This window comes from Cetorhinus maximus, chromosome X (genome assembly GCF_964194155.1).
Source record: "Cetorhinus maximus chromosome X, sCetMax3.hap1.1, whole genome shotgun sequence".
In the NCBI taxonomy this organism is placed as follows: Eukaryota; Metazoa; Chordata; class Chondrichthyes; order Lamniformes; family Cetorhinidae; genus Cetorhinus; species Cetorhinus maximus.
The window spans coordinates 536908-549262 of NC_135917.1; the positions used below are offsets into that span (position 1 = coordinate 536908).

Genomic DNA, 12355 nt, shown 5'->3' on the forward strand with positions numbered 1-12355 from the left:
AAGGCTCTGATGTATGTTAGGATACAGTTCTACGTGTGACAGAAGTCCTCCAATACCAAATGGTCGTTGTTGCCTAGACTAATAAAGCATACTATTTAACTGTAGGCTCTGTCACAGCTTAGCCTGATTGAGTGTAAAGCATGAGAAGACTTGCCAACAATGAAATCAACAAGCTATATAAAACTTTTACAAGCTGGGTGTAGCCCATTGGGGTACTTGAAACTGTATAAATTACTTAATCTTTACTGTCATTGTTATTGGTACCCCTTAATTGAGGTTTTGCTTTGTGATCCAAGTGATCTTTTATTCTGTAGTTTTATTATTTCAAATGGGTGTCAAATTTGCTAGCAAATTTGGCTTACCTCCATGTCCATTGGAAACACCAGCTCCCTCTGACCTTAGAGCTCCATTTGGGTCCAGTCCCACCATGGGGTTTAATTTGAAACCCAAACCAGTTTTGTCTAGTAAGCAGGCATGCAGGCTCAAACCTAGATTGCCTAAATCATCCACTGGTGACCTCTCATTGAATGATTTTCCCCATATTGATCTTACCTGCTATGTGAGGGCTGGTTGATGTATTCAAGTTTGAAAACAAAACTGCATTTTTTTCTTTAATTTTTAATCTTCCTCTGTCTCTGTGATATTTCTTCACCCAGTTGTTGTATACCACCCACACTATAGGAAATTATCATTCAAGCTACACTGTTATAAATTGAGGCAATTTCTCAAATTGCCACAAACAAAGATGTAAAATCTAATCTAACACCAAAGATGACTATGTTTCTGTTGTACAGAAATGAGGCTTACGTGGAGTTAGTTGTGTGTTGTCCAGTATAGTTGCTGCCATCTTCACCTAGGGTCTGGGATAGATATACAGATAAACACCAACCATTCTGTTCGCGTTTACAGGTAGTTAATGTTGGGCGGGGTGGGATGGTGGAGAAGCAATTACCTCCGTAAACTAATCTAAATAAGGATCATGTGGTAAGTGCACAATGAACTAATTACAGTAGCTTAATTCTGAGATTCTTTTTAACCTCAACAGCAATGTGGACATCTCTCACTTAAGAGACGGAAAGGAGGAGGAAAATGTTTTTAGTTGCTGAGTGAGGTGAAGTCTGAAATAACAAAGAGAGGGACAGAATGTTTCCAAAGATGGCATATCTGGAGAAGGTGGCAGGAAGCCAGATGCAAGCTCTGAAGAGTTTTAATGCATCATCTCATGCAAGGGTACTGCTCCATGGACATTAGTCAGCCTCAGCTACTTCACCTAAGCAGCCATTTTTCATGTGAGTAAGGGGTCACTGGACACTAATTAGAAGGCAAAAGCCCTGGTTAATGCCCCTCTCTTTCCTGGCTCAGGGACCTGAGGTCAATTGCAGCACCCCAACTGCTGCTCTGCCCTCAACGAGCCAACTCAGAACAAGCTGGGGATTGAATCGTGAAACACCTTGGGTGGAATTCTGTGGTCTCCTGCTTACAGGTTTGAAAGGGGGGTCTTGTAAAATGCAGCGCATGGTCTGCCCACTGCTGACCCACCTGCCCCAATCTGCCTCCCAGGCAATGGAGGTGTTGGGCGGTCCACCTGCCTTTGGGCCTATTGAGGTCCTTAAGTGGCCAATTAAGTGCCTCATCCTGCCCCTGCTGCTATTTTACCTGTGGCAGGATGAGGCCCGCGCCAAGCGAGTAGACTGGCAGCTTTTACAGGGTGAGCTCTGTCAGCAAGTGGGGCGCAAACCACCTTTGGGGATCTCCTGTGCCCATCGGAGGGTTTTTGGGAGTGATTCCACATAGAAACTGATTGCAAGTGAAGCTCTGCAGGAAGTAGTTTTGGGACTGTTACTCTTCATAATCTTAAACAGTGTTCTGATGAAGGATTGTCTGCAAGTGTGTGCATGACTTGCAGATTAGTGCTGCCAGAACCCTTGAGGAGGAAAAATAATTGCAATCTGTTCTGGGTAGGGGCGAGGGAGAGAACAGGCCGGCATCTGGCAGATGAAGTTTGATGTAGGTAAGTGCAGTGTAATACATGTAGATAGGGATAACGACAAGCATGTGTATAACGAGCAGGGCTCTGAATTAGTCTATTAAGAAGAGATGAGACTTGGGTGGTACAGTGAACACCTCTAAATGACCAGAGGCTATAGCAAAAGCAGTAGAGTATCGGGATATTGTACTCAACATTAACTCTGTTTCTCTCTCCATTCTCTGGAATGTTTAGCTAATATGATACGTCCTTGTGCAAGAACTTGATTAGGTCCCATGTAGAATACTGGGTCCAGTTCTGGCCCCTTCGTATGGTGGGAGATGCGGAGACCCTGGAAAAGTTTGAGGAGGGCCTCTACATTAATACGAAACCAAAATGTTGACTTTTTTGCTGAGTTCTTCCAGCAATTTCTATTTTTATTTCTATTTTGACTTTTACAAGGGCTTGTTCTGAGCTGGATTTCAGCAAGACATTGACCTGAGATAGGATGGCTTGGTATTCCTAGAATAGAGCTTTGCACAACTGGAGCTCATATAATTCAGGTACAGATGATTTTCCACACATTAAAATCAGAGTTCCTGCTATCTGTCTAGGAAAGTCATACTTGTCTGATTTAGGAAGGGAACATATTTTAAGTCAACTTAGTTTTGAGACTTAGCCCTGTTTATACACTGGTGGCACACAAACCACATACAAGGCGACTGCCTTACTTCCAGCCTCCACATAGTATCCAATAGCTTCTGTTATAAATGACTGTATAACGTTCAGTACTTTATTTACCAATCAACAGATTCTTTGGACTGAATTTAACGCAGGCAGCAGCGGTCCCAACAGCAAACCGGAAATCTGGGGGAAAGCCCGCCTCAGCCGTTTGAGAGCCCCAACCAGATCAGGCAATTAACTGTTTGATGCTAGGGCTCCTGTCCCTTTTAAGGGAGAAGTTTCTGCCTCCAAGAGCTGCTGGCCAATTAGAGTCAGTAAAGTAGGCCCTAGCGATGGCAACACCTTCCCACCCAATGAGGTTGAGGTGGGGGTTGGGGGTGATATTTCAACAGGATGTCCTGGCTGCTTGAAGGGCCTTCCAATGGCCGCAGAGTTCCCAATCAGGAGCAACCCCCCAACCCCAACTCTGCCTGCAAGGAGACCTCTAGCTTCTACTGGACAGTCTCCCCATGATGCAGCGTGTGGAGGCCCTACCCCACCATCTCTTTTCCCCCCCACCCAGCCAAGGACTTTAACACTCCCCTAACTTGAAACACCCTTTATTTCTACTTCAGAAAGAAATCGTGTTTAAAAACTGGTTTCATTCAGTTGTACGTGGTAGTTCCAATTTTGAGAGAACGGCAAACTGAGGTTAAGTGATTCATTGTGCAAGCTCATGTATGCTAATTTTTCACCAGAGGTGCCTCCCCACTGCTCCCCCATCCCCCATTTTAAATAGGTTATTGGCTTGAAATGTTTACCTAGAGAAGCCTGGCTTCTAGCACACTTGTATGGGGGGTATAAAATCCAGCAAAGCACAGCAGCTAATAAAGGGCTGCAGCTTCCCATTAAAGGAAACTGTGGTGGAAAAATGGATTTGAGTAGCAAGTTGGAGATGTGAGGCCAGTGCTGCTCTTTTTGATGATTAGTTGTGGGTACTGCTACAGAAAGGGTACTAAAGGAGGATGTCCCTATTTGGAATTGAAGACCACTCTCCAGTATAAGCACAGGTATCAGGTACATGGAGAGAAATCATTTACTGACTTAATGCAATCACTGGATCCCTTGTACTTGGCTGCAGATGAGGATAGTGACCGGTACAGCCAAATGTCACCCTATGATCAGTGTAGCTGCAACTGTTTGCCTCATGTAAACTCCTAAACTAAATAATGTGGTGTTTGGAACACCCCAAGGAAAGACCCACCCTCAATGCTTTTTGGTGCTATTTAAATTACCCACCCCACAAAAGCAACTAATGCATGGAGTATAATGTGATTTAAAACGTACAGAAACAAAACGCACTTACCAGCAACTCAAACTGTAATTTGGGTAGACCAGGTCCCAGGACACCCCAGGCTCATATTTTGAGTGAACTACACATCAGGGGTGGAGTCTCACCTAAATTTGAGACTCTACATGGGACAACTTTAAAGTAATTCCACTGAAGTGCCACCGCTGCATTTTCACTCCTAAATCAACCATCATGTGGGGTGTTAAGTTGTGCATAACCCACCAGTGTGGTCTCGCATGATTGGCCTAGTGGGTCAGACACCGAAGCAATTAATTAACACTACTATTTTTGATCTTCGGAGTCTCCAGGGATAAAATGGTGTATGTAGGTGTTTGTGAATCATTTAAATGTATCAAACTTTAGGCTTTTCAGCAGCTCATTTATGCTTTTACAAATGGATACATGTTGGGATTCTTTATACACGTTTTGCTTTATTGCTATTTTCAGACGCGTTTATGTGCAGATGGAGTCATACGCATGGTGATGCATGTGTGACTGACATTTGCATCTTTTTTCATGCACTTGGTGGATGTCTGCATTGTCCCACAATATTTAATGCATCACTCCATTATAAGCCACCACTTTAGCAGCAATTTGTGTGAAGGTAGTTAAATTCTTCCTTCCAGCTGTATGACTTGAATATTAACCATTATTATAAGGTTACAAAGAAAAGGCCATAACAGTAAATTGTTTTACAAGATGTTTTTGTAGTTACCCTTAAGTCTGAACCTGTGGTTCTTCTCGTACTGAGCAGGATTACTATTGCAACAGTTATAGTTATGTTTAGGGAGATTCTGACTTGGAGGCATTCAGTTATAATCTCTAACTGATCTATCTAACTGATATTAGAGTTTTTTTTTATATTAAGACCAGGATTAAAAGTTTGTCGTTTACCTTGCTCTGGTAGCCAGGATACTGACAGCCCCAGAGTTTTCAAAGAACTGTTCCTTTTTTCAGACCTGCCCCAAATCTTCCTCATGAAGCAGTAACACTTTAATTCGTCAAAACAGGGCTCATTTTATTTGATTTCAATCCCACTTTACATAGGTTTAGGTGTTAGTTTCATATGTTGTCACCAGCATATTGGCCTTTGCCTGATTGAAATAAACAGGAACTTTGGTTACTGTGCTGTGCGTTTTCAAGAATTAAAATGATTTTTCAGACAATTTAATTACTTTTTATAACTTGGCATTAGTTTTTATTCAGAAAATATTAAATTGCATTTCTGTTTCAGTATAACACAGTGGCAACTTTTGGAATTTTTGCTACTTTAAACAGGCTGCAACTCAATCTGATGTACACCCCGTTCATGTAACGAGAAAGAAAGAACTTGTGTTTATATAGTGTCTTCTACGTGTCTTTCATATTCTCCAGATGTCCCATCATACTCAGCCAACAGCTAATGAGTTACTTTTTAAAGTTGTTTGGTAGTCCAATGAGGTATATAATTTGCACACAGCAAGGCCCTACAAGCAGCGATAAGATCAGGTTATCTGCTTTGGGCTGTTCATTGAGGGATATACCGATTTCCTTACTTCCAGTAGTGCCATGGGGGACCTTTTTATATCCACTTGAACAAGTAGTTGGGTATGGTGGCATAGTGGTTATGTCACTGGAATCAGAGTTCAAATTCTCTCAAGAAATTGAAATCATTTTTCAGCTGCAGCCCATTGAGCTGTGGGGCTGTTAATGCTCCTGAGACATGGAGTATGGCTGCTTAGTGGTTTTGTCACTGGTCTGATAATCCTCTCCTATCCATCAAATTCCACCACAGTAGTTTGAGAATTTGAATTCAGTTTCAAAAAAATCTGGTAGTGAAAGAAGCTGTCAAATTGTTGTAAAAACATAATTACAGTAGTTTAATAATGTCCTTTTTAAGGAAACCTCCCATTTTTACTCAGCTCCACCCCACACTAATGTGGCTGACTTAACTGCCTAGCACTTATATAAGAATGAATAATAAATTTAAGATCTAATTCGAAAGACATTACAGGACTCCCTCTGTACTGTACTGTCTTGTCAGCTTAGATTTGAGTGTTCAAACCCTGGAGTGGGGCTTGAACCCATGACCTTCCTCTTAGGTGAGACTGCTCTGAACTACACTGACAGATCTTTTCCCCATTTACAACCGATCTCTTGGTCTCCAACTCTTTTTTCACTTTTAAGTTTGAGAACTGCCTCAAATTCAATTATGTCTCCTAGTCTATTATCATCTGTGATTTTGGTCAGTTTGTTTTGAGCTTCTGGATCCAAGTTGATGTCACTTGAAAACAGTAGAAACCCCAACACCACACAGCGTATTCCCCTTAACCCTGATATAAATGCTGGAACAAATACCCTCTGCTTCCTCTGCTTACCTATTCCCAAGTTTACCCTTAATCTCCACCACATTAATATTCATAGCTTTTTGTGTAGAAGTTTGTGAAATGTTTATTTGGAAGCCCAAATTTAACATGCTTTCCACAGACTGTTTCTTTGAAAACAAGTGAAGGTTTGCTGGACAGGGTCTTCTCCTTTCGGTACGTTGGCTACTATTTACTGGGTTATTATCATAGAAGTAATCCTGAAGTTTACTCATTATCAATTCCATCATTTTGTATGCTATTGATGCAAGACTTAAGTAATGTCTGAAAGTCCAAAAGCATCAACATGAAGCTGAAAAACATCTAGTACAGTTACTAGTGTGGGGTCTTGCACTTCTATGGCTGTTGGAGTTGGACCTTGAAGAAAGAGGCTGAGAGGAGGATAACAGCTTTTGAAATGTGGGTATGGTGGAGGATTCTCAGAATCAGTGGGATGGACAGAAAGACAAATGAGTGGGTTAGATCAAGAGTTCAGGAATCAAAAGGGTTGCTAAGTGCTGTTAGAGAGAGAAAGATAGGCAAGTACAGACATTGGAAATACAAACCCAACAGCCTTGTCCTGGCAACAATAGAAGGAGAACTTGAGACTAAAAACAAGAGGAAGAAGAAAAATCGAATGGATAACCTTGAGACGTGGACTGAGGGAGGCTTGAAGAAAGCCAGAGAAGAAGCAAGATGATGCCAACAGCCCAACTAAGGCTGTGGTGAAAACGAATAAACAAATGATGAGATTGATGAGTTTATTGATGCCTCTCTGCCTTGTCTGCCTTTGTGTAAATGGGCACCATGTTGACCTGTTTCTAATTTACCAAGACCTCCCCAGTGTTTGAAATTATTGGAGAGTAAAATCGAGCTGGATGTATAACGGGCATCTGACCTGAATCTTCCCCATTCCCACCTGGAAGTTAGCTTAAAATCAGAGCTCACCTCTGTCAGCACTCAGTATCTAATTGTACTTTTAGAACTAATAACATCCTTGTGTGTGTACTGAAGCATAGAATTGAAGATAGCTGGAATTTAATATTGCATTCTCCTCATTCCTATTGGTTAATCATTTCATGTGCGTGTTCTATTTACATTTGCGACCTATCCCCACCAGCTCCACACTATATATATCCAAGTGATGATAAGGCAATAATGACTTGAAATGTTAACTGTTTCTCTCTCAGCAGGTGTGGCAGCATCTATGGATGTATTTCCAGCATTTTCTACTTTTATATTGTACCCTGTGCTTTAGGTAATGTTATAAACTCCTCGAACTTTAAGTGTCACCCACACCGTGATGAGTTTATTGTCCTGGAATTATTCCAAAGTATCCATTATATATGGTTTATTGGTGATTATTTTTGCATTTTTAAAAATATTTTGCATATTATTCTGTAACCATCTTGCCCATAGGGCTCCACGGTGGATGTGTTTTCATTTCCCCACCAGCTTTCACCCTTCCCTCCTGAGAGCTTTGCTTCTTGCTGGTCTCCCTCTGGTACCTTTTCCCAGGTGGCTATTCTTTGTGAACCTTAACGGAATATCAGCAGACTGCTCACCATGAGGCATCACAGTCGAGCCCAATCCTGTCCTCGCCCAATGTCCATGGAGAGTCGAGCAAAATATTTTTTCTTATTTTTTAAACCCAAGGACATTGAGGCCAATTTTAATGCCCCCAACTGAGAGTTCATTCAGCACAGGCTGGAGATCAATCTGGAATGTGGCTCAGCTACTCACTGGATAAAATCACTGATGGATAGATTGGGCTTCCATGATAGGCTATCATGGAACTCAATCTGTCTAAGTTCTGAACGTATACTCAGACTGCAAAGTTCAATTATTGGGTAATCCATGTGTGTGCGCGAGTTGAGTAGATCATCTTGTTCTTAAACTGTTTAGTTTATTAACATGCTTGTAAAACACATTCTTAAACAGAATGTCTGTCTTGTTTCAGGTACTTAAAGATAAAGGATGGCTTTCTGGAATGAGATAGTGAAACTGCACCAGTTCCTTCCTCAGTTCCAGGCCTTGTATGCACAACGATTCCCCATTGAAGTCAGGCACTATCTTGCCGAATGGATAGAGCAGCAGCCATGGTCAGTCAATGGAATAAGAGCAATTCAGGCTCTCTCTCCTGTTGTGTGTTTTCTAGTCTTTTCTGTGTTTATTCCAAATTTCCAGCATTTGCAGGCTTTTATTGTACATATTTGTAGATCTCCTGTATGGTTGCTCCCAATGAAGCAAAGGGTATACTAAATCACTGCTTTCCAATGCATCAGTCATTAGCTACATCTAACTGCTTGGGAATCCCGATGTGGTTAATTGTTTTTTATTCACTAATCAGAAGTACAATGTTGGGCAGTATAGAATAAGGGTGTTCAGCAGAGCAAGGGTTAATGTGGGACTGGAGAATGGTACTGCCCACAGTGTGATGTAGAGAATTACATGATAGATTGGGTAGAGTTGAGTCTGGAAGGATCTGGCATGGCGACAGCACCAATGCATGGCAGTACCTTGGATTATGTATATAGTTATGGGTTACCAATAAACAGTTATGTTCAACCACACAAACCTTCTGACTTCTGCGAAACATCAAACAACATTTACAACATGGTGGCAGTGAAGGATGGACCTCAGGTCCCAGAGAAGCTGAGCAGGAACCCAGAATCTCAAAGCATGAAGTAAAGAAACTGAAACCTGACCTGAGAGAAATGCGCCTAAATTGAAGACACAAGTACCAATAAAAAAAAAGCTCCATTGCGGATGTGGAGGCTGAAGGACTACACTAGGGCCTGTGGAGGACCATTGCCAGGCCTGATAGAATGCAGAGCTGAGGAACGTAGCTTGATTAAAAAAGGCTGTGCAAAATTCAAAAAAATTTTTTTTTTTAAAAGCCTGAAAAGCAACAAAAGAATCCACTCAGCAAGTGAAAAGCCAGACCGGAGTGAAAGCAGAGTCAACAGACCTAGCCAAATCACAAGAAGGGTGAGCAAAAATACAGTTTAAAAAAGAAGGCTGAACTTGTCTTTTAAAATGGGCAGCCATTGGGATCAGCACATCCAGAGTGTGGCTGAAGGAGAGCTACAGCGAGGGTCCTAGCCGGCACTGTAGTGCGAGGCAGCCAAGCTGAATTGCAAAGGAAACGCTTTTTTAAAAAAGCTGCAGGCAGGGTTTAAAAATTGCCTTTAATTCAGTCCCAGGCTTAAAAATACAGTAGCTGCCCCAAATGACTCTTTTTGAAGAAAAGGCCTGTGATTGCAGTGGGAGCCCACCGAAACTGACAAAGCATGGGAAGAACACAGAGGAAACAAACGGCAGTTGCGGAGCCCTTTTGAAGAGAAAAAAATCAGAGGTACTCACTTTTTTTAAAAGAAAAGGGCCATGTGTAGAAAATTCACAGAATCACAGAATCTTTACAGTGTAGAAGGAGGCCATTCGGCTCATTAAGTCTGCACTGGCTCATTCAAAGAGCATTCTACCTAATCCCACCCCCCTTCCTTATCTCCATAACCTTGCACATTCATTCTTTTCAGATAGCAATCTGTTCCCTTTTGAACACCTCAATCAAACCTGCCTCCACCACCCTCTCAGGAAGTTCATTCCAGACTCCAACCACCCTCTGGGTGAAACAAAATCCTCACCTCTTTACTCCTTTTGCCCATTATTTTGAATCTGTGCCCTCTAGTTCTTGATGTACTCCTTGAGTGGGAACAGTTTCTCACTATTTACTCTATCCATACCCCTCAGGATCTTGAATACCTCAATCAAGTCTCCTCTCGGCTGCCTTTTCTCCAAGAAAAACAGACCCGATCTCTCCAATCTATCCTCATAGCTACGGTTATTTATCACTGAAATCATTCTTGTGAATCTCCTCTGTACTCTCCAATGCCTTCACATCCTTCCTCAAGTATGGTGCCCAGAACTGGACACAGTATCCAGATGAGGCTTAACTAGTGTCTTATACAAGTTTAACATGACCTCCTTACTCTTGTACTCAATGCCCCTATTAATAAAACCTAAGATACCATATGCTTTAACTGCTCTCTCAACATGCCATGCCACCTTCAATTACTTATGTACAAATACACTTGAGGTCCCTCTGTTCCTGCACCTCCTTTAGAGCTTCTCCCTTTATTTTATACTGACTCTTCACATTCTTCCAGCCAAGATGAATCACCTTACAGTTCTCTGCATTGAACTTCATCTGCCATTTGACTGCCCAATCCAGCAAAATGCCTATGTCCTTTTGAAGTTCAAGACTATCCTCATCACAGTTGGCGACGCTTCCAATTTTCGTATCATCCCCAAATTTTGAAATCATGCCCTGCACACCACAGTCCAGGTCATTAATATATATCAAGAAGAGCAAGGGTCCCAACACTGACCCCTGGGGGACTCCACTACAGACTTTCCTCCAATCTGGAAAAACAACCATTTGTCGCTGTTTCCTGTCACTCAGCCAATTTCTCACCCAAGTGCCTACTTTCCCTCTTATTCCATGAGCTAGAATTTTGCTCAAGTCTACTGTGTGGCACTATATCAAATGCCTTTAGAAAATCCATATACACCACATCAACAGCATTGCCCTTATCAACCTCTGTTACCTCCTCAAAAAGTTAAATATGATTTTTCCTTAATGAATCTATACTGGCTTTCCTTAATTATCGGGCACCTGTCTAAATGACTTGATTTTGTCTCGGACTATAGTTTCCATAAGTTTCCCTACCACTGAGGTCAAACTGACTGGCCTGTAGTTGCCGGCTTTATCCTTGCACCCCTTTTTGAACAAGGGTGTAACATTTGCACTTCTCCAGTCCTCAGGCACCACCCCTGTGTCTAAGGAAGACTGGAAGATTGTCCAGTGCCTCTGAAATTTCCACTCTCACCTCCCTCAGTTTCCTTGGATGCATCTCATCCGGTCTTTATACCTTATCTACTTTAAGTAAAGATAGCCTTTCTAATACCTCCCTCCTCCATTGTAAATTCCTTGAGTGCAAGTTAATACATTTTTATACTTTGGTGTGTTTACAGATAAGTTATCCTAAACCAAGGTGTAGATGAATCCTCAACCACATTTGATGAGGTAATGAAAGCCTTTGACAAATATTTTAATCTCCAAGCTGTGGAGAGCGCAGACCTTAAAAGAAGGTCTCGAACACCCACAATAAAGCACTAAGGGTGACAGGAGACCCCAAGCTGATGGAAACAATACTTATGCAAACCACAAGATGGTCGCAGACCGTGTCAGCGTAATGAAGTGCAGGAGCCAAAGAATTTAGTGCAGAAGAAAGAAGAGGCTGAGAAGCAGTCAAAGCTTAAAAGTAGAGCATTTTTAAAACTGCTGACACATTACCCAAACTGCAACAGTGGGTGGCAGAACGGAGCAAGCTTTGAATGAGGGAAAGCTATCTGAAATAACCCAAAGAAAAGCAAAGCCTGCAAAAAGAAAATGAAACAATTGCACAGGAAAATGTTTGTATCCAAGCTGAGTTGGGAGAAGTCGACCAGAAGTACAGCCAAGCACAACAGCGGGCAGCAAAGTTACTCCAAGAAGTTGTTACCCTGAAAGACTCTTTGAAGAATTAGTACCTATGCCCAGGAGAAACATGAGGAGCTAAAAAAAGATGTTGAACACTACTTCAGCAAAAGCAGCTTTGGAGCTATCAGTAGTGACAAAGCAATGCACTGAAGCACAGCCTGAGTTGGCAAGAGGTCAACAAGAAAATTAACAGTTGAAAGAACAGCTGGCTGTTCAAGGTCAAATGCAAAAGGAGTACATAACCCTTCCAACAGTATGAAGAAATGAAGGTAGCTTTGAACAGCAAAATGGAAGAACAGCAAAAGAAACTTGACACTCTGAATTACAAGAAAAATCAAGGTGAAGCAATTGAGCTTCACAAAAGAAAAGGAAAACCTGGTGAAGGACTTTCACATGCTACAAGAATCCCTTGAGTCAAAGTTTGTTGCTGCGGAAAATTTATGAAGAGAAGTAAAATCAATTTAATGCCACTCTGAAGGAATTGAAGA

The 12355-nt window shown here is 41.8% G+C and overlaps 1 protein-coding gene across 8 annotated transcripts in view; it reads left to right on the forward strand.

Annotated features, from left to right (window-relative positions):
- The window catches only part of LOC144672768 (signal transducer and activator of transcription 5B-like), a 186138-nt gene that overhangs the window by 119706 nt on the left and 54077 nt on the right, over positions 1 to 12355 (forward strand). For all 8 annotated transcript variants that reach the window (XM_078534746.1, XM_078534748.1, XM_078534742.1 and 5 more), the window contains exon 2: positions 8283 to 8424. In XM_078534746.1, coding sequence (XP_078390872.1) covers positions 8300 to 8424 — 125 coding nt within the window. In that variant the 5' untranslated portion in view covers positions 8283 to 8299. The remainder of the gene's footprint in view (positions 1 to 8282; positions 8425 to 12355) is intronic.